The sequence below is a fragment of the Cervus canadensis genome, chromosome 17 (assembly GCF_019320065.1).
Source record: "Cervus canadensis isolate Bull #8, Minnesota chromosome 17, ASM1932006v1, whole genome shotgun sequence".
NCBI lineage: Eukaryota > Metazoa > Chordata > Mammalia > Artiodactyla > Cervidae > Cervus > Cervus canadensis.
In genome coordinates, this window is record NC_057402.1 from 10,651,189 (window position 1) to 10,674,203 (window position 23,015).

The 23,015-nt window shown below is 45.0% G+C and overlaps 1 protein-coding gene across 3 annotated transcripts; it reads left to right on the plus strand.

Moving 5' to 3' along the window:
* The first annotated feature begins 1,798 nt into the window (after nucleotides 1–1,798).
* LOC122455181 (uterine milk protein-like) lies at nucleotides 1,799–20,687 on the plus strand. Of its 3 annotated transcripts, XM_043490138.1 has the most exons (8): nucleotides 1,799–1,913; nucleotides 2,539–2,607; nucleotides 3,874–3,921; nucleotides 9,705–9,788; nucleotides 12,721–13,378; nucleotides 16,007–16,274; nucleotides 18,066–18,213; nucleotides 20,412–20,687. In XM_043490138.1, the coding sequence occupies exons 5-8, from the start codon at nucleotides 12,742–12,744 to the stop codon at nucleotides 20,619–20,621; spliced, it is 1,263 nt and encodes a 420-aa protein (XP_043346073.1). In that variant the 5' UTR covers nucleotides 1,799–1,913; nucleotides 2,539–2,607; nucleotides 3,874–3,921; nucleotides 9,705–9,788; nucleotides 12,721–12,741; the 3' UTR covers nucleotides 20,622–20,687. The 3 variants fall into 3 exon arrangements, with proteins under 3 accessions (XP_043346073.1, XP_043346071.1, XP_043346072.1); XM_043490136.1 differs by lacking the exon at nucleotides 3,874–3,921; XM_043490137.1 differs by lacking the exon at nucleotides 3,874–3,921 and having other exon boundaries at nucleotides 12,724–13,378.
* Nucleotides 20,688–23,015: the final 2,328 nt, after the last annotated feature.

Consider the following 23,015-nt stretch of genomic DNA (forward strand, 5'->3'; position numbering starts at 1 on the left):
ATTCAATGTTCACAGGGGTCTGGGCAGAGGAAGTACTGGATACGGCAGCCCATCCTTCCTCTAGCTCAACTCCTGCTCCCCAATCAAAAAAAGAAGTGCCCCCAAGGGGCCCACAGCATACGGGCAGAGGCATGGCCCCTGGGAGGGAGCGGGGGTTTCTCTGTAAAGACAGGGTCCCTCAAAGTAAAGTAATCTAATGTGCTCATTTGTTCATTTACTGAGTATTTGTACACTTGCTGTGTGCCAGCACAAAGGAGAGGATCACGAATTGCATGCAGATGATTCCAAGGTTTCAGACTGGGAGGAAATGAACCCAAGTATTCAGTGAGACATGGTCATGAGAGGTGAGCACCGGGCATTGTAGGAGCTCGCAGAGCCTAGCCCCTCCCCGGTGGAAGGAGAGAGGGTGGCTGTCAGGAAAGGCTTTCTCAAGGAGAGTTCTGAACTGAGTCCTGAAGAAGGAGCTGAGTTAGCCTGAGAAGGAGGAGGAGTGGAGACCGGGGTCCAGGCAGTGGGAAAAGCAGCTGGCCCCCAGGGGACTCTGAACCCCGTAGAATGTCAGGAGAGCATCACGTATTGGGTACCTACTGGGTACATACATTAAATCCTCACACTCTCAGCATGCTCGGTTACTCAGTCGAGTCTGACTCTTGCAAACCCATGAACTATAGCCCGCCGGGCTCTTCTGTCCATGGGATTCTCCAGGCAAGAAATACTGGAGTGGGTTGCCATTTCCTGCTGGAGGGACAACCTCTCAGAACAAGCTGCAAAATGAATACTATTTCTCCACTGCAAAGAAGGGAGCTAAGGCTCAGAAAGATGAGTAACTCGCTCAAGGGGCCTCACAGACGCCAGTCAGGACTCTGGTATTCACCTTCAGGTCCTTGGAACCCCAGCTCATCATATTTCCTACGTAGCCTGCAGCCAATGCTCATCTTTCTTTTTAAAACGATAGCTTTCCCGAGCCCATAATTTGCATATGAAAAATTCATCCGTTGTGCATGTCTAATTCAGTGATTTTTTTTTGTTCGTTTGTAACATTCTGCAGCATCACCTCCATCCAGTTATAGAACTTTTTTCAATTACCAGAAATGTCCTCAAGCCCATTTTAGCCTGTTCTAGTATGTGTCCTTGTTACCAAAAGACTATGCGGTGGGTCCGGCTGCTTGCTGCTCAAAAGCCAATGAACAGGCCAGGTTGGTGGAAAGGAAAGTTTGCTTTATCTCAGATGCCAGCTACTGGAGGGTAGGGGATGGAGTGTGGAGGGAGGCAGACATCTGTCCAAAGGTTGACTCCTCACCTTTTGGTAACCATGGGCCAAGAGATTATATACCTGGGGGGTGGGGGTGGGGATGGGGGAGCTATAGCAGAAACAGCACCATCATCTCTGACAGTCATCTTGAAATCGGTCATCAGTGGTCTGACCAGCGTCATCTTGGGTGTTTTAGGTACAGTTAATCATCAGTTCCAGGGTCTGTTTGTTCCCATTTCTTTGAGGTCAGTTCTCGGAACTGTAGCAGCTTATGTCATTGCTACAGCCCAGTCATCATGTAGCTAACGTCTTCCAAATGGTGTTTTAGTATCTGTAAGACCGCTCGCAGGATATGTTTCAGAATATTATCTTTAGTCCTTGAGAAAGAACTAAAGGTCCTTGACTCTGCTTAATGACTACATTATTATTATTTGGTCTCCTTTGGCTGTTTTCCTTTGTTTCTGCTTTTCTCATTTCTTTGATTAAACTCATTCTGCCACGCAAGTTTCCCACAGACAAAAGGCAGGCAGAGGACATGGGCCGAGGGGGTTGGGGAGGCAAGGATCCCAAGGTCCTGCTGTTTCATTCTCAGCTCCAGGTCACCACTAATCCGCTCTTTCTAAAACTTTACCTTTCCTGGATTTATTACATTAATGATACGGTATGTAATCTTTTGAGTCTGGCCTCTTTTGCATTTCCTTAATGACTAATGATGCTGAGCACATTTTCATGTTCTTACTAGCTATTCATATGTCTTCATTGGTAAAATGTCTATGGAGTCTTTTGCCCAATTTTAAATTAGATTGTTTTTCTCTTTATTATTATTTCTTATTAATTTTCATTGGGGTGTAATTGCTTTACAATGCTGTTACTTCCTACGGCACAGCAAAGTGACTCAGCTATATGTTTACTTACGTCCCCTCTTTTTTGGATTTCCTTCCCATGTAGGTAACCACAGAACACTGAGTAGGGTTCCCTGTGCTATAAAGTAGGTTCTCCTTAATTATCTATTTTATACACAGTCTCAATAGCGTACATTGAGTTATAAGAGCTATGTGCATATTTAGGACGAAAAGTCCCTAAGTAGATCTACATTTTGCAAAGCTTTTCCCCAAGTCTGTGCCTAGATGTTTCATTTTCATTATGTCCAAAACACCAAAGTTTTAATGAAATCTAATTTATCAATTTTTTTTTAATTTTTGTCTGATTCATGCTTTTGGTGTTAGATCTAAGAAAACTTTGCTTAAATCAAGGTCACAGAAATAATTTCCTCTGTTTTCTTACAGATATGTTATGATTTTTCACACAAACATAAAACTTGGCCCGTTTGAGTTGAATTTGGTATATGCTGAGAGGTAAGGATATAGGGTTTTTGTTTGTTGGTTTGTTTTGCATTTGCATATGAATGGGCTTCCCTCATAACTCAGCTGGTAAAAAATCCGCCTGCAATGCAGAAGACCCCAGTTCAATTCCTGGGTTGGGAAGATCCACTAGAGAAGGGAAAGACTACCCACTCCAGTATTCTGGCCTGGAGAATTCCATGGACTATATTGTCCATGGGGTCACAAAGAGTCAGACATGACTTAGCAACTGAGCACACTCCCCATTTAATTATCTTGGCACTTTCTTTTCTGACATAGGTGTTTAAAGTTATAGATTTCCCTCTCTCAGCTGCTTTAGTGGCATCCCAAAAATTATGATATGCTGATAATTTTGTTTCATTTAGTTTAAAACATTTTTACTTTACCCATGATATCTTCTTTGAACTATGAATTATGCAGAAGCGCTTTGTTTACTTTCCAAATTTTTTTTTTCTTCAGATTTCTTTCTGTTATAAATGTATCATAGTGAGACAAGTTGCTGTTTGATCACTAAGTCGTGTCGGACTCTTTTGTGACTCCATAAACTGTAGCCCACCAGGCTTCTCTGTCCATGGGATTTCCAAAGCAACAATACTGCAGTGGGCTGCCATTTCCTTCTCCAAGGGATCTTCCCAACCCAGGGATGGAACCCATGTCTTCTGCTTGACAGGAGGATTCTTTAGCACTGAGCCACCTGGGAAGTGCATTCAGACAATATACTTCTTATAATTTCTCTTCTCAATTTGTTAGACCTATTTTGTTGAGAAGACTATATACTATCCTTAGCAATATTTCCCATCATTTTAGCCAATTTGTGGCTTTGAATCTAAGCTGTATCTATTGTAGATAGCATATAAGTGGGTCTTGGGTTTTTACTCAGCCTGACTGTTTCAATTAAATATGAAGTTTAATGCATTTGTATATAATGTATTTATTGATATATTTGAATTATATCTCACATTTTGCCAACCTCATACCCATTTTGCTTTTCTGTTCCTTATTTATTGCCTTCTTTGGGGGAAAGTAAAAATTTTTAGTGAATCACTTTAATTTCTCTTTGAATTTTTTTTTTCTTTTTGTTGGCTCTAGGGATTGCAGTATAATCTTAATTTATCATAATCTGCTTCAAAGTAGTATTAACTTAATTTCAGTAAAATATAAAACCTTGAGCCTAATACAGTTTCATTTCCTCCCCCTTCTTTGTACTATTCCATCACGTGCTCAATCATGTCCAACTCTTTGCAACTCCATGGACTGTAGCCCACCAGGTTCCTCTGTCCATAAGATTCTCCAGGCAAAAATACCGGAGTAAGCTGCTGTTTCCTCCTCCAGGTTGTGCTATTATTGTATGTATATTTTGTATGTATGTGCATGCATGCAAAGTCACTCAAGCTGTGTCTGACTCTTTGCAAACCTATGGACTATAGCTCACCAGACTCCTCTGTCCATGGGATTCTCCAGGCAAGAATACTGGAGTGGGCTGCCATGCCCTCCTTAAGAGTATCTTATTGTGTATATATATGTTATAAATGCAACAACACATTGTTCTGTTTATTGCTTTTTACAATCTTATGCTATTTAGAGAAAAGAATAATGAGAATATATATTTAGAGTTTTTTATATTTACCTACATATTTACTATTTTTGGTGGTGGTGGTGGTTTAATCGCTAAGTGGTGTCCAACTCTTGGCGATCCCATGGACTGGGAACCTACCAGGCTCCTCTGTTTGTCCTTGGGAGTCTCCAGGCAAGAATACTGGAGTGGGTTGCCATTTCTTTCTCCAGGGGATCTTCCCGACCCAGGAATTGAACCCAGGTCTCCTGCACTGCAGGCAGATTCTTTACCAACTGAGCTACAAGAGCAATTTTTTTTACCATTGTTTATTTCTTTCTGTAGATTGAAATCACCATCTGGTATCATTTCCTTCCAATCTGAAGGAATTGCTCTAGTATTTACTGTAAAAAAGTTTCTCTAGCAACTATTCTCTGAATATTTATTTATCTGTAAATGTTATTTCACCTTCATTTTCAAAGGGAAGCTTTGCTGGAAAGAATTCTTTGTTGACAGGTGTTTTTTTCCTTCAGCACTTTAACTATGTCATCCAACTGCATTTCTCCCTCCATTGTTCCTAACTAGAAGTCAACCACGAATTGTTTTGTTATTCTTTGGCATGTGATAAGTTATTTTTCCTCTTGCTGCTTTCATGATTTTCCCTTTGCCTTTCAACAATTTAATTACAGTGTCTAGGTGTGGATTTCTTTGGGCTTCTTGGGTTTGTAAATTAATGTTTTTCCACCAACTTTGAGGAGATTTCCATCAGTATTTCTTCAAATATTTTTTCCACTCTTTTCTCTCTCCTTCTTCTGGGATTCCCATCACAGTTATGTTAGTATGCTTGATCTTGTATCACTGGTCAATGAGAGGTCTGTTCATTTATTTTTCAGTTTTTAAATTTTCCTTTCTCTGTTCATATTGGATCATTTCTATTGGTCCAGCTTCAAATTCACAGATTCTTTCTCCCACCATCTCAAATCTACTGTTGAGTCCTTTAGTGAATTTTTATTTCAGTTATTGTGCCTATTTTTAAATCCAGAATTTCTATTAAAAATAATTTCTATCTCTTTATTGAGTTTCCCTACATATTGTATCACTGTCTTCATTTTTCTTTCATTCTTTAAACATGGTTTCCTTTATTTCTTTAGATGTATTTGTTATAGCTGCTGTGCACTTTTTGGCAGCTAAATCTAACATCTTTGGACACTCAGAAACCATTTCTATTGATTTCTTTTTTTTCCTGAATATGGGTCACACTTTCTTTTTTCTTTGCATTTATCACACATTTTTTGTTGTTGTTGAATACTGGATATTTCAGATAACATATAGTAGTAACTCTGGATTCTGACTCTCCCCCTCTTGTGGGTTTTTGTTTTTGTTTATTTAGAAATTTGCTTGGACTGACCTGTGAAATGTGGTTCCCCTGCAATTACTGACGAGTGGTGTTTCTTCTCAGTCTTTCTTTATTTTTATACTTGCTTCTTAGAGGTCACCTTGTGTCTGCAATGCTTTTTATCCTCATTTGTTATGTTTTTTGATTGGAATATAATTGCTTTTTTCTTTGGGATGGTTTTGGTCACTGCTTCTTGTACGATATTGTGAACTTCCACCCATAGTTCTTCAGGCACTCTGTCTATCAGATCTAATCCCTTGAGTCTATTTGTCACTTCTACTGTATAATCATAAGGGATTTAATTTAGTTCATACTTCAATGGCCTTATGGGGCTTCCCTGATAGCTCAGTTGATAAAGAATCCACCTGCAAGGCAGGAGACCCCAGTTCAATTCCTGGGTCAGGAAGCTCCCCTGGAGAAGGGATAGGCTAACCACTTCAGTATTCTTGGGTTTCCCTTGTAGCTCAGCTGGTGAAGAATCTGTCTGCAATGAGGGAGACCTGGGTTCGATCCCTGGGTTGGAAAGATCCCCTAGAGAAGGGAAATGTTACCCACTCCAGTATTCTAGCCTGGAGACTTCTATGGACCATATAATTCATGGGCCCACAAAGAGTCAGACACAACTTAGCAACTTTCACTGCCCTGCACTTCATTTCAATGGCGTACTTCTCTTCGGTGGTTTTCCCTACTTACTTCAATTTAGCTCTGAATTTTGAAAAAAGGAGCTCATGATCTGATCCACAGTCTGCTCCCAGGCTTGTTTTTGCTGACTGTATAATTTCTCCATTTTTGGCTGCAAAGAGTATAATCAATCTGATTTCAGTATTGACCACTTAGTGATGTTCATGTGTCGAGTTGTCTCTTGTGTTGTTGGAGGAGGGTGTTTGCTTTGACCAGTATGTTCTCTTGGCAAAACTCTGTTAGACTTTGCTCTGCTTTATTTTGTATTACAAGGCTAAACCTGCCTGTTACTCCAGGTATCTCTTGACTTCCTATTTTGCATTCCAATCACCTATGATGAAAAGGACATCTTCTTTTGGTGTTAGTTCTATCAGGTCTTGGAGGTCTTCATAGAACCGTTCAACTTAAGTTTCTTTGGCATTAGTGGTTGCAGTACCTACCACTATTAGTGGTAGTTCTTTGGCATAATTAATTTGATTACTGTGATATTGAACGGTTTGCCTTGGAAATGAACCAAGTTTATTCTGTCATTTTTGAGATTGCACTCAAGTACTGCATTTCAGACCCTTTTGTTGACTATGAGGGTTACTCCATACCTTCTAAGGGATTCTTGCCCACCTAATTCACCCATTCCTATCCATTTTAAGTCACTGATTCCTAAAATGTCAATGTACACTCTTGCCATCTCCTGATTGACCACCTCCAATTTACCTTGATTCATGGATCTATGAACACTCCAGGTTCCTATGCAATATTGTTCTTTACATCATCAGACTTTATTTTCACTACCAGTGAAATGGGTGTCATTTCTGATTTGGCCCAGCCTCTTCATTCTTTCTGGAGCTATTTCTATGCTCTTCCACAGCAGCATGTTGGGCACCTACTTTGGTATAAGTGGACCCCTTCTTTGGTATAATTGTTCTCCAGTTTACGGGTCACCCACCCAGTGGCTCTATGGTAGGGATAATAGCAGTCTTCTCCAAGAGGACTTATGCCAACATTCCATACCTCCCAGAATTGCTGCTGCCAGTGCCCCTGTCTCCACAGCAGGCCACTGCTGACTCATGCCTCCACAGGAGACCTCCAAACACACACAGGCAGGTCTGGCGCAGTTTCTTATGGGGGCCGCTGCTCCTCTCCCCGGGGTCCTGGTGTGCACAAGGTTTTGTTTGTGCCCTCCAAGAGTCTCTGGGAGGTATGGGGTTTGATTTTAACATGGCTGAGCCCCTCCTACCATCTTGTTGTTACTTCTCCTTGGTCCTTGGATGTCAGGTATCATTTTTTGGTGGGTTCCAACATTCTCCTGTCAAGGACTGTTCAGCAGCTAATTGCAAATCTGGTACTCTCACAGGAGAAGATAAGTGCACGTCCTTCTACTCTGTCATCTCGGCATGGGCTCATGTCACATGCTAGCAAGGCATTGCTCAAAATCCTTCAAGCTAGGCTTCAACAGTACATGAACTGAGAACTTCCAGATGTACAAACTGGATTTAGAAAAGACAGAGGAACCAGAAATTGGAATCAAATTGCCAATATTCCTAGCTCATAGAGAAAGCAAGGGAATTCCAGAAAACTGTCTTTTTCTGCTTCATTGACTACATTAAAGCCTTTGACTGTGTGGATCACAACAAGCTGTGGAAAATTCTTAAAGAGATGGGAATACCAGACCACCTTACCTGTTTCCTGAGAAACTTGTATATGGGTCAAGAAGCAAATTAGAACTGAACATGGAACAGCAGACTGGTTCAAAATTGAGACAGGAGTACATCAAGGCTGTATACTGTCACCCTGCTTATTTAACTTACATGCAGAATACTTCATGCAAAATGCCAGGCTGGATGAATTACAACCTGGAATCAAAATTGCTGGGAGAAATACCAACAATCTCAGATATGCAGGTAATACCACCCTAATGGAAGAAAGCAAGGAGAAACTAAAGAACCTCTTAATGAAGGTGAAAGAGGAAAGTGAAAAAGCTGACTTAAAACTCAACATTCAAAAAAACCAAGATAATGGCATTCAGTCCCACACTGCATGGCAAATAGACAGGGAAAAAAAATGGAAACAGTGGCAGATTTTATTTTCTTGGGCTCCAGTATCACTGCAGACAATGACTGCAGCCATGAGATTAAAAGACACTAGCTCCTTGGAAGAAAAGCTATGACCAACCTAGACAGCATATTAAAAAGTGGAGACATCATTTTGCCAACAAAGGTCTGTATAGTCAAAACTATGGTTCTTCCAGTAGTCATGTTTGGATGGAAGAGTTGGACCATAAAGAAGGCTGAGCACTGAAAAATTGATGCTTTTGAACTGTGATGCTGGAGAAGACTCCTGAGAGTCCCTTTTACAGCAAGGAGATCAAACCTGTCAATCCTAAAGGAAATCAACCCTGAGTATTCATTGGAAGGACTGATGCTGAAGCTGAAGCTCCAGGTCTTTGACCACGTGATGCAAAGAGCTGACTCATTGGATAAGACCCTGATGCTGGGAAAGATTGAGGGCAGGAGAAGGGGACAAGAGAGAATGAGATGGTTGGTTGGATGGCATCACCAACTCAATGGATATGAGTTTGAGCATACTCTGGGAGATGATAAAGGACAAGGAAGCCTGGTGTGCTGCAGTCCATTGGGTTGCAAAGAGTGGAATATGACATAGCGATTAAACAACAATAATTGCTTTACAACGTTGTATGTGTTTTTGCTGTACAATAATGTGAATCTGCTGTATGTATACATATATCCCCTCCCTCTCAAACCTCCCTCCCACACTAGGAGGTCATCACAGCTCTAGGTCATCACAGAGCTGTATTGCCTATTGTTCAGCCATATTTTGACAGAAATTGCTTTCAAACACCTCAAGCCAACAAAAGTTCTACTTTCTGCTGATGGATCTGTGTGCAGGACGATAAGCCCATTCAAACCTCAAGTACCACCATATTTTACTTTCTATCTTTCTCTCTTACTTCCCCAAGGGCCAGGGAGGGGTGGGTACCTTGGGTCTTCTCCAGTCTCTGGTGCCCGTGTGCAAAAGCACCTTTTGACCTGGGACATGCAGAGAGCTTATCAAGCCCCCTACAGCTGTCACGCCTCTTGGAACTCCTTGGTTAATCCCATGTTAATCCGCTAGTCCATTTATTGATCTACAGCTGCAGGTTAACAGAACCACTGCCCCCCAATCCATGCTCATACACGCTTTGCTTGCCACCAATATTATTACTTTAACTGACAAGGTTCCAAGTCAGGTGAGTCTGCTCCGGCAGCAGCAGTCGGACTCTGGATAGACCACCCACCAGCAGAACCCCAGACAAGCATGTAGACACTCACTCTGTCCTTACACAGAGTTCAGTACTTTTGTTAATGAACGTTTATCTTCCTCACCCTTCATCTTTGTTGTGGGCCTTTGGTGAATTTCTATAGCACTGAAATGATTGTTTTTTGTTGATTTTGTCCACTTCTTTAGTGGCTATTGAAGAGAACATTTGGCAGTCGCTGCACCCCACCATGTCAGAACTGAATTTTGCCTAGACTTGGGGAAAACTTGCAGGTAAAGCCTTGACCACCACTCTCCCAGGGAACCCCACCCAACCCCAGCATTCAGAATCCCCTCTTCACGCTTCCTTGACAATATGTTGACTCCTGCCTATTTTTTATGACTTACAGGAACAGTTACTCAATCTCTCTGAATTGTCCTAGGTTATTAACTGTGCCCTTCTCTTTCCAAACACAACTCCTTAGTGGTACTGTGTGCTCTTCATGAACTAGCCAAAATGTAGCCCACGGGCCTTTTACATGTTTGTTGCTTCTTCAAAACTAGGATATCCTTGAAGCTGGAGGTTCTCCTCAAGGGTGAAAATCAGGCCTTAGGCATAATGCCCCCGCCCCCACCCCGTACCTAGCCCAGAGCATGGATCTTAGTAAAAGCTAAGTAAGTGTTTGTTGAAATAATGCATGAGTAATTGAATGAACGGCAGCTCAAACACTACCACAATCCATTGATTTGTTCACTGCTTCACCGGAACTGAAATGATTCAGTTCTTGTTTTGTCTGCACCGTATTTGAACACAACTATTTGGCCAAGTTAGTATTAATTCAGGTTTATCCATTTCACTACACCAATGGCAGTATAAATAAGTCACTGACAGAGGCAAAGAGCAACATCATAGATAACGGCGGGCTCCCCTGAAGGGTAAGTCAGCTTTCTTCTCTTGGGGATAGTGAGGGTGGGTGTTTTATTGCTCTTTTGCTATAGGTCAAGCAGCCTCTGCCTTGGGTGAGATGATGAAAGATCCAGGATAATAAGGATGTGTATATTTTCTAGAATCTCCTGCATCCACTGCTCTCCCCACCCCATAGCTCTCTTCCACTCTCTGGCCCCCTCAACCACAATGTCCTCCATTCTCACCAACCCTTCTCCCACTTAGATGAGGTGGATGGGGGAGGTGATGAAGGGGGGAAGGCTGAGAGAACAATGGTTGGCAGTGAGAGGTAGGGGCTAATTGGAGGAGACAATGAGGGACTGACGTAGACTGCTTAGGACCAGGTTGCTGAGTCGGGCTGGCAGGAACCAGGGTATGGCAGGACTTCTCTGCCACCTGAAGAATTTGGACTCCATCCCCTTGAAACTCGTGGGGAACCAAGAAACAGAAGTGATTGACACTCTGAGGAGCCCACTCTGGCTGTAGGGTGTCTGGAAATGTTGGTGGGGGGAAGATTGACAGGTGGGTGACGCTGTCATGGCAACTTGGGCTGCATAACAAAATGCCATGACCTACGTGGCTTAAGCAATAGAAATTTATTCTTTCACAGCTCTGAGGCTGGAAGTCCAAAATGAGGGTGCCAGCATGGCTGGATTCTGGTGAGAGTTTGGGCTTGTAAATGGCTGTCTTCTCATTGTGTCCTCACTGGACCTCATCTTTGTGGTGCACACGCAGGGACGGAGTGGGGACAGCCCGTACTCTGGTGTCGCTTCTCATATGGGAAACTAATATATGGCTACATGCAAGGGACACTCATGACCTCATCCGACTCCAATTACTTCCCAGAGGCCTTCCTTCAAGTACTGTTACATTCAGAGCTAGGGCTTTCAACATAGGAATTTTGAGGGGCATAAACCTTCAGTTCACAGTAGATGCTATTTCATGATAAGGGACACCAGGGTGGCAGGGATAATGCAGAGAAGTGGACCCTGTACCTGGAACTGAGCTGGGTACCATAGGAGACTAAGGAAGGGAGGAGAGGCCCTGCCCTAAGGAGGTAAAATTGAGCACAAAATCAGGTCATGGTTCTCATCTTTTTCCTTCCCATCAGTGGAGCCAGAAATCCTGCCATCTGCACTCCCTTCAGATGCAAGGCCTGACTTCTGGTCTCAGTCGTGGGGTCACGTATGGGGACATTCATTCCTTCATGTGTGGTTGCTCGCTTAGTTATGTCCAGCTCCCTGTGACCCCGTAGACTGTAGCCCTCCAGGCTCCTCTGCCCATGGAGTTTTCCAGGCAAGAATACTGAAGTAGGGTGCCATTTTATACTCCAGTGGATCTCCCTGACCCAGGGAGCAAACCCGTGTCTCTTATGTCACCTGCAATGACAGGCAGATGCTTTACCACTAGCGCCATCCGGGAAGGCCGCATGAGGACAGAGAGGGGTTTTTGCCCCAACAGTGGGTGAGGGGCCGTGGCTGACAGCACGGACAGGGCGTAAGTGAGGCGACTGGGATTCCTGAGCCGACCTCCGCCAGGCTCTCGGTTTAGCCGATGACCAAGTTGTCTGAGCGCCACCCGGGATTCACTTTAGAAATCACACCAGCATCTCTAAAGTCAGATTTGGCAGGCCTGCATCTGGACTTTGGGCTGCTAGCAAGTTGCTTTTGGAAAGGTTGAATTTTCACGTAAAAATCTGGATTTTTAGATGCTTCAGAAACAATAAAAACAACAAAAAAGATACCCAGCACCACTGCCCCAGAACTGATCCTAGTCATAGCTGGAGCTAAGTAATGCCAGCCACTTCAACCTGGGCACATTGGTCTGTTTTCCCCAGCCCCCAGCATGCCTTATTTCCCTACACTTGCTGTCTTTCCATGGGGGTATTTCTGGTCAGACCTCTGTGGGTGTCTGAACCTGCAATCTTGGCTCATTCTCTCCTCCTGTTTCTTTCCTTTCCACACTTTTCAGGATAGTGTCATGAACCCTGTACTTAAAAAGAGAAAGAAAAAAGTGTGGATGGAGAAGACTCACTTGCAGGGTCAGCTAGGGGCAGAACTAGCTGCCCTCTTAATCAGGTCACTTTAATTTGTCTTTAGTCAGGTTCCAAAATCCTCATTAGACCTTCCTCATTGGACTTAGCTGGCATCCTCCAATGCAGGACTAATAGCAACCCCACCAGGTGAGCTGCATATAGATAAAGTGAGCCTTTTTCAATCCCTACAGCATTGAGAACACGTTCCATGGAATATTCACCCACATACCTCTTCCTTCCAATAGCAGCTCTGGATTGCCGCAGAAATGTCCCACAGGAGAATGCATCTGGCCCTGTCTCTGGTCCTCATCCTCTGTGGCCTGTTTAATAGCATCTTCTCTGAAAAGCAACAACACTCTCAACAGCACATGGACCTAACCTTATTAAAGAAAATTGCAGCTCTCTCCCAGAAGACGGAAGCTCACCCTAAGGCTTTTGCCCAAGAATTGTTCAAGGCTTTGATAATTGAGGATCCCAGAAAGAATATCATCTTCTCCCCTGTGGCCATGACCACCACCCTGGCCACTCTCTCCCTGGTGATCAAATCCACAATGAGCACCAACCACCCTGAGGACCTGAAACTTGACCCTGAACTGTTGGATGTGCACAAGCACATACAGCATCTTGTCCACATGGGGCATGAGCTAATGAAGAAGAAGCAACTGAAGCACCATGACATTCTCTTTATCAACAGCAAAACAGTGGTCCACCAGATGCTCCTTCAACAGATAAGCAAGCTGCAGGGAGTGGACATTCAGATGATTGACTTTACAGATACAGAAAAAGCCAAGAAGGCGATCAGCCACCACGTGGCTGAAAAAACACATACGAAAATCACAGACTTAATCACCGACCTGAACCCTGAGACCATCCTATATCTTGTCAACCATGTTTTCTTCAAAGGTGAGGCTTATTAAGTGCATGAATTCCTGTTTTGGTAATCTTTGCCCTTGTGTTTCCTAACAGGTTTAAGTCAAAAAAAAAAAACAAACAATTTTTGTCAGTATCTCCCATTTTCTCAGAAACCAGTAGATTTAAAACTTTTTTAACTGACTTTGATATCACTGCATTGTCTAGCATTTTTCAGTGTTTCTTCTCTTAATCCTCTCAGTCATCTTGTTTGTGGTGCTTAAGATATTTTGGAGTAAAACGTGATCATTCTTGCTGATAAAAAAGGGGGGAAAAAGACATCTTTTTTTGCAGAGCCATGAACATTGGCTAATTCGCTTGTCTTGTAAGGTCGGATTAGTGCGAGATGAGATGCTTTCTGCATCTGTGCCCCGTGTTGAATTTAGGGTCACACACCACGTATCTAAAATATCAGTGTGGATTCCTGGTCACAGATCTTGACACCAGTGTTTCTTCGGGTGGCCTCAGAGTTACCCCTCGCTGGTATCTATTTACATCCTCTTCCTCCACTCAGTATCACCTGCCTCCTTCTTCCACTGACTCTCAGCTGTGACCTCTCCAACTGCCCGAATGCGGACAAGAAAGCAGGTCAGGCAGGATGTCCTCCACGTGCTGTCCAAGGCTCACAACACCTCTCCTCTCACCCTCCCCTTCCATCACAGCGAAGAAATAGTCGTGCCCTCGTCGTCCTCAAGGCGGCGCCCCTTCTGTCTTCCCTGTCCAAGCACTCCTCCCACCTGCCTCTTACCCCAGAGCTTGTTTCTTTCTTGTCTCCTTTGCTGTTTTCTCTTCTCCTGACTTCTAAAAGTGTCTCCCACCTCACCTGGGCTCACAGCCTCAAACACCATCTGTACTCTATTCCCTAGTCTCTAGATGAGGCCCGGACCACCTCCCCTGAGGGCCAGATTCTAATACCTTTGGGGGGGTGTTTCACAGACCTCCAAATACAACCCCCCAACCTGGTCTCCTCATCCTTTGTCTCCTCATCTCAGAGAATCACAGCACCATCTACCCACCTGCTCCACACAAAACCTCCAGATCCAAGAACACAAGTCATATGGATTCTGCCTGCAGAGTCGACCTGGAATGTGTTGACTTCTCACCATCTGAGAAACCTAGCCCGGAAGTTTCTAGCCCAGGCCAACACTATCTCTTGCCTAGATGACTTTCCAAAGTTAATTACTCGGTTGCCATTCATGCCTGCCTCCAACCTCTTCTCCATTAAAAGGCCAGAACAGTTTTCTTAAAACATAAATCAGCTCTCTGTGTTATTCATTGTTCTAACCTCAGTAGGTACTATGGTACCTGGAACATTTTTTGAGTTCTAGGAATTTTAGGTTTAAATGAGTCAATTCATGGATATTCTATTACTGATTAAACATGGTTCCTACCAGGACATGATTAGTGTTTGTCCTGTGCATGATAAGTGAGGGAACTGCTCACCAAACAGTGCTTTCCAGCATAGGATGTTTGCTGAAGCCACTGGGACCATCTGTTATTCATATTTAGGCCCACAGTTCCAAACTACATTCCTGGGACATAAAAAGTGCTCCACAAATGATCCTTTTTTTTTTTTTTTAACCATACTGTGTGGCCTAAGGGATCTTATTTCCCCAGCCAGGGATTGAACTTGTGCCCCCTGCGTTGGGAGCAAGGAGTCTTAACCACTGAACTGCCAGGGAAGTCCCAACATGAATGATCTTGGAGGGATCATTTCTCTGGATATTCCAGAGAACTCTGCAGCATGATTCTCCCTTGGTGGTGGTGGTTTAGTCGCTAAGTCATGTGCAACTCTTTGCGACCCCATGGACTGTAGCCCACCAGCCTCCGACAGTTTTTCGAAAGCTTTACCATACCACTCTCCAGAAAGCAAGAAGCAAAAACAGAACAGAGAGGACTTCAAGTCTGCCTCTAGAATCAGAAGCAAGACTAACACTTGTAGAGATTTTCCAGACCAGACCAGATGGCCATTACTCTGGGTGATGGATGCTTTTTTTAACTGGCATATGCTTTGAATTTTTCTTAAAATCCACTGGGAATTGCATTATTTAAAATAGAATTTCACACAGAGATGTGCACGTGTACTGAGGTGTGTGTGCCTTTCTGATAAAAAGCTTACCTCCTTGAATAAAATTAATACACTTTATTTTAAATAATTAATTTTTTGGAGTGTGATTGCTTTACAATGTTGTGTTGGCTCCTACTGAACAGCAAGTTTAATAAATTTTAAATAGATTTCTTTACCATTCTTTGAACTTTTAAAACACTCATATGCAGTAGAAATTTTCAAGGAAGGGATGCTGTGATCAATGTTTCCTAAATTATTTGATGACAAAATCCTTTCTTGGTGTTATAGTTCCAGAGGCAGTTATTTTGGTAAACATCTTTTGAGAAATACAGATTTAAAGAAATTGTAGGGTGATTATTTTTGAAAATCATGTGTTTGCCTTTATGTCCTTTGACCCGTCTAGAATTTTAACTATTCTGCTCACTAGAGTCAAGGTGTCACCTTAGCAGACTGCTTCCTTCTCAAGCAGATCACCTCTGGGGGCCCCAAACATGAAGGTGATGATGACTTTTCCACCAGATCACTCTTTGACTTTTCCTTCCTGATTTTCCCAGGTATCTTGAAAACAGCTTTTCAGGCCAAACTCACCCAGAAGGAGGACTTCTTTGTGAATGACCAAACCAAAGTGCAGGTGGACATGATGAGAAAGACAGAACGGATGATTTACAGCCGGTCAGAGGAGCTACTTGCTACGATGGTTAAGATGCCTTGCGAAGAAAATTTGTCCCTAATTCTTGTGCTCCCAGATGCAGGGCAATTTGACTCTGTTCTAAAAAAGATGACTACTAAGCGAGCTAAACTTCAGAAAACCAGTGACTTCAGGTATGTTATTCTGAAGAAATACTTTAGATTTGAATTAGATTTTTGCTCAGCCCTCACTTCCTCTATGCAAAAGCCTTATTTGGGTGGCAAGGGTGGACAAGTTTGGCATCTGGTTATTTCCTAGGATATGTGTAGAAAATGAAACAAACCAAACAGGAAGAATAGTGACCTGAATCCAATTACCAAGTTGGAAGCCCCTTCAACTGTTAATTATAGTTCTTTTGGTGACATGTACAATATCAGAAACCCACTTTGTAAAAGATCAAGTGGGATACAGAGAGGAATTATTGGAAAAATACATGAGAATTTCACGAAACTTACAAAATACATGAAATGGAATTTCAGGGAATAAACACAGCCAGGTCTCATGAGGGAGTGGAACAAGGGACAGCAAAGTCACCTGGAACTCCGTCTCTCTTGTCACAAGTCCTTGTTTCTCCCTCTCCAGCTCAGCAAACCAGCTTTCCCCCCACACTAGCACACAATCCACTCACCCCCAAAATATTTTCTGAGCATCTATTCTGTGCCAGAAACTGCTTGGTGCTGGGAATACAATGATTAGCCAAACACATCTCTGTTCTCACGAAATTTTCAGTCTGGTAGAAAAGCTACAAAGTCAACTAACAAATACGCAACTTCAAACTGTAGAAAAGCTATGAGAGAATGGGTAGGGTATATAACAGAATTCAGTGGTGGAATGTTCATCAGGGATCTTAAGTAGGAAATGATCTTAAGGAAGTAAATGTCAAGCTGAGACCGCTGTGGACAGACACGACTCTCCTCCGTTCAATCAGATGCTCCAACCCACACTACACTGAGCATCTTTCAGTTCCAATTACATAATCCTGGAAGAGAGAATTGAATCAATCCAACTTGAGTAACGTGTCCATCAGGCTCCAATTAACGCAGATAAATTACATAGCGAAAGTGTGATCTTCAATGGCCCACTGATCTTAGTGGTGGGAGTCGGGGAACAGTCTTCGGGCAACAAATGTGCAGATTGGGAAGAAATCTGTAAATAGCATTTAATCCTACAGTTGAGAGCCATCTCAGAGTGGATCTGTCATTTTCTGCCACAGTTGTGCCTCCCACAGTATTCCTGGTTGGGGCAGAGGGGATTCAGCAGTGGAGGAAGCCAGCTGAGTGGGTTGCTATCCAATCAGAAGCTCAACACGGCATTGACACAGGCTAAGATGGATTGGTTTGTGAGCAACTAAAAATGTTGGGTGAGAGGGCTGGCACTGCACATTGTAATGTTTTGCTCAGTTGCTAAGTCATATCTGACTTCTTGCAACTGCTTTCTAATACTCTCCCTTAGTTAGAGCTGCTGATCTGTAGAAGGAGGGGTCCTCCTTTCTGTTCCAAAGAATATCATCTGAGATGGAACTTCCTCTCCTGTGAAAAATCCCTATGCTCTACCTGCAGCAAGAGGATCCCATGTTCCCCAACCCCCTCAGCACGTTTAGGCTCACCACCCAGTTTAAACTGCTGCTTCCAGATGGAGGGTTAGAGGGACTCCGGGCTGAATGCCCTTGGTCTGACCCTCATCTTCTCTTGTATAGAAAGCCTGCGAAGGGAATCATTTGAATAGTAAAGTGTATTCTGAGTTAGTGGTTTGCTTGGAAATTCAACATTGCAGCTCAGACCCCAGCATCTTTAATCTTCCCCCCAAGCAAGCCCTGAGAACAAACACTTCTATAGGAAAAGATCTATCAGCCTAAGCAAGGTACAGCCCATGGACCCCAGGACAGAGACATAGCTCAGCTTCCTTGTCATTTTCATTCTTAACAGACTGGTGCACTTAGTTCTGCCCAAGTTCAAGATCTCCGTCAAGATAAACTTAAAGCATCTACTTCACAAGATTGACCCCAAACATATGCTGACTACCACAGCAATTTCACGGGACATCACATTGAAGGCTCCCCTGCCTAATTTGGAGGTGAGTGGGGCAATTTCTAGGGTCTCTGTTTTATTATCCATCACAGCCCTGATTGAAAATCAGTTTTTTAATACAGCAGTTATACCTCTTATCTGCCCAGATCCCTGGGCTTTGGGGGTCCTTTCATCATTCATTCACTCAAAGGTTATCGCTTCAAGCCCTGGAGGCATGCAGGGGTAAAGTCATGGGCCAGCCAGACAATATCTTACTCTCATAGCTGTTATGTTCTATTGACAGGGCAGACAGTGAGCATACCCACAGACCTTTATTCTCTGTGTCCACCTGTGATACATCGTCTGAAGAAAAGAGAGCAGAGAGACCAGGAACAGTGGGCTGGGGTGCAGTGGGCAGGCATTAGAAGGGCTGGGTTGGCCTTTATGCCAAGTCCTGGATAAAGGGCGAGGGAGAGCAAGGGGGCATATGCCTGGGGACTTGTGTTCTGGGCAAAGAGACCAACCAGGGTATCTGGAGGGGATGTGAACTTGACATTTTTTAAGAACCCCAAGAAAGCCTAGGCAGCTAGAGTGATGAGTAAGACAGAGTCTGGTAGGAGGTGAAGGCAGAAGTCAGGCAGAGCCGGGTCACTTGGGTCTCCCAGGCCCTGGATACGACTGGGGTTTTATTTGATTGACATGGGAGACCACCAAGGCTGACATGAGCTGACACATTTTACAAAGATCACTTTTTGCCATGTGGAAAACAGGCAGTGTCCCTGGAGGAAGAGGGACCCAGTAGGAAGTTTGGTGGGTAACCCAGGTGAGAGATATTGGTGGTTATACGGGGCATTCAAGGGAGAGTTAACAGTGATGAGAAGGTGCTGTGGGCTTTTTAGACAGAGCTGGGGAGCGGGAAGGGGAGTCGGGTTTGTGAGCTAGAAGAGTGGGAAACAATGGAGCCAGTGTCTGAGGCAGGAAAGACGAAGGAGGGGTGGGTCTCGGGAAGGCAGAGACTAGCTCTGCGAAACTGGAGATGCCGGTTAGACATCGGGATGCCAGGAAGCATCTACTCGTGAGATAATTTTACCCGCCCTGGCAGACACAGGGGTTGCCCTCCAATGACTCCGCCAAGGTCACTAGCTAGCTGGCTGCCTTGTGGCTGCCCTGTAACACTGCCCAGAACGTAAATAGCAATCAGAGTCTGTCATCCTGGTGCAGCACCTGACAAACTATAAAATACTTTCTCACGGTTTCTCTCACTCAGTCTCCCAATGAACCCAAAGAACCCTGGTCTTTAGTTGGGAGATGAGGGACCTGTTGCTCAGAGACATCGATGGAGTTCCAAAGTTGGGACCCCACAGGCATGCTGTGCTTTCCATGGCCCCGTAAGCGTTAGTGGCTCAGTCGTGTCCGACTCTTTTGCAGTCCTGTAGACTGTAGCCCGCCAGGCTCCTCTATCCATGGGCTTTCCCGGGCAAGAATATTAGAGTGGGTTGCCATGCCCTTCTCCAGGAGATCCTCCCAACCCAGGGGTCGAACCCGGGTCTCCTGCACTGCAGGCAGCTTCTTTACCATCTGAGCCACTAACAAAATCCACCTAGCAGGTGTGCCCTGAGTGCTGGGTTTGGGAGATGTTGAGCTCTTCACAATCCAATACAAACAATGTCATAGCCACGTTCCCCAGCAGGGCCTCCTGCAGATCGGGGGTCATGTGTGTTCTGGCAAAAGTGCTTTTTCTCAGAGGGCAAGTTGTCCTTGGTTGGATGGAGACAAGAAAACCTAGCTCCCTGGTGGTTTTCATCACATCCTTTTCTAAAAGTGTTGGAAAGGACTATCTCTCAGTTATTTTGCGGGAATTTTTTCTAAGCCTTCAGACCACCCAGGCTTCCTCTGTGTTTTATTCCCCTTTCCTCCCTTTTAAACGCACAGACTCCTTGAGTCATTTGCCCAACCCTGAGGATGTCTGAACACAACAATCACCAACCCTAGTATTGACCCCTCTTGGGGACATCTAACGTTCAAGGGCAAATCCAGTTGCTGGGAGCCAAAGGCAGCTTTCCAGGAGTGGAAGCCAGCCTTCCTCCAACTGCTGGTGGCTTTTCAGGAGTGGAAACCAGCTTTCCTTCACCTGGCATCAGCTGTCGGGGGGGGGGCTGCCCCCCGATCTTAGCCATAGGAGATTGCTGGGCACACCCCACCCCCACCGCCTCCCCCACTCCCGCCAGCTTGGTCTGGGGCTAACCCAGAATCTATGTCTTCCAGGCCCTGCATCAAGCTGAGATAGAGGTGAGTGAGCATGGCTTAGCTGCGGACGCAGCCATGCACACAGAAAATCTGCTGAAAATCCCCCTGAACGCAAAGGAGGTCCCCGTGGTCGTGAAGGTCAACAGACCCTTCTTGCTGTTTGTGGAGGATGAGATGACTCAAAGAGACCTCCTTGTGGGCACAGTCGTCAACCCCCAAGTTGACTAGAGGCGGGGCCAGGCTGTGCAGTGCAGGAACTTAGCGGGCCGTGAATAAAAAGAGTACAATTCACCAGCCGTGCGTCAGAGACCCTGAGACTGAGACGTGTGGTCTGGGAATGGAGTGGGGACGGGTCTTCACTGGTGTCTGTCCAGGAACAGAGCGGCGTAAGACGGGGGCCGAGGGGGTCTGCCAGGGACATTTGGCCAGGAAGTCTTCTATCCCCAAACAAGGCTGAAGTAGGCAGAGAAGCAATTCTGAATGGTTGAGCAGGTGCGGGAGGGCTGTTTCAGTTGGGGGCTGTCTCACAGCCTTGCTTCCTGCCCAACTGGCAGTCAGAGCGTGGCCCCTCATCCGTACTTTCCCCCTGCCCCCTGCCCCCTGCCCCCAAGAGCCCCAGACAGAGGAAGGTCCCACTGCAGAGAGGAGGCTGGGAAGAGGACAGACCCCTGGGGGGGCTTCTGTGTGTTCACCCAGCTCCAGGGAGAAATGGGGGTACCAGAGAGGCTGAAAATCCCAAATATGTTGACAGCATCTTCTCCGTCCCTCATCTGGTTTCTTTTCATCTTTATACCAACCTTCTAGTAGTAGTTGTTGTCGTTCAGTCGCTAAGTCCTGTCCGACTCTTGCAACCCCACAGACTATAGCCCGCCAGGCTCCTCTGTCCATGGGATTCTCCAGGCAAGACTACTGGAGTGGGTTGCCATTTCCTTTTCCAGGGGATTGTGCCGAGCCAGGGATTGAATCCGGGTTTCCTGCATTACAGACAGATTCTTTACCAACTGAACTAAAACAGCCTTCTATGAGAGAGTTATTATTGCCCCCTACCGCACAGGAAGTAAAAGTGATGTGGGAAAAAGAGGACAATCATGCACAGGATAGGGTGGGTGTGTATGTGTGTGTATGTGGCTGGGACTTGGGTATTACCCGGCTGGCTATGAACTGCCTTGGACATATAGAATCATGGAGTCTGATGGCAACCAGACATTTGACAAGTCAGGTCCAGGGGTGAAGGGCACAAAGACATTGGCCAAACAGGCTGACCCAATAGTGCTATCCATGCAGCAGGACCTTGCCTGGATGGGCTAGCTCAGCATAGCAGCCAGAGAAGACTAGGCCAGATGGTGAAATGAAACTCTTCTGGTAGAAATTCCAGCTTCAGTGCTGAAAACACAAGGCCAGGAGTGAGACGGGTGGACAAAGGTGGGGCAGGGAGCACTGACTTCTGAGCCGTGCAATGACATGACCAAGACAGAGCCTCCTGGGGGCCACCAGGAGACCCAGGAGCCTTGGACTGGACAAGAGAGACCTGGGCCCCCTCAGAACATGAGAAGTCCCTCTGTGGTGGGATTTAGGACACAACCCAAGTATGCTCTTCTGGGGATGATATGAGGCCGAAGGAACCCCATCCCCTACCAAAGGAGTCGTTTCAGGGCTAGAACTTTCATTCTTTTAACAAAGATGCCCAAGAAAAGGCCTTGCCACTTGCATTATCACTTAAATCCAAGCTACAGGAAAGGAGAGGCCTGGGAATGGGCCACAAGAGTACCTTGGAAAAGTAGTTCAGTAAAGCAGCTAACTCAAGAGAGGAACCCTGAGGTGGATTGTTCTAGAAAGTGTGGAGGAAGTGGAGTCAGAAGCATAAGCAAATGGAAGAAGGCCAGGAGACCCATGCTTGGGCACAGATCATATCCAAGCAGATGCATGGCAGAGGCAGAGAGGGAAGGTGATCATAGAGGATGTTGAGGGCCTGGTTCTGATCTTGGTGGCCCCGACCTGCCATGGCTTGAAGCAGGGTTTCGGTTCCTGGTCAGAGACTGAGGTCAGGTTGCTGCAGGGAGAAAGCCAGTTCCTAATCACTAGACCAGTGGTCAGTGACAAGGCCCTGGCCCCTTGGCTTTGCAGAAAAGAATTCCCACAAATACAGAAAGTACTGAAGCAATTACAGTGTTTACTTGGGGAAAGAGTACAAGACATGTAGACAGACATGGGTAGACTCAGAGACAGAGAGAGAGAGTGGTGCCCTCGTGGTAGTTTTAATCACTTATATGGGGCATTTCTTCTGGGTTTGCCTGGTTCTGAACCATTGTTGGGCTTCCCTGATAGCTCAGTTGATAAAGAATCCGGCTGCAATGCAGGAGACCCCAGCTCGATTCCTGGGTTGGGAAGATGGGTCCTCTCATGTGTACACACGCATCTTTCAGTCAAGATGAGTTCCATCAGAGAGGCCTATGGGTAACTGGCATCACTTATTATGGGGTGGCGCCCCCTCCCTTTTTAACCTCCAAGGAGCTTTCCAGTCAGGAAGATTTTCTTGACTTTATGTGGTCCCTCATCTCTTATCTGGGCAAGGCCCAGCTTCCTCTCCTGATGGTCCTGCTATTGACCTTTTGGAGTTTTGGA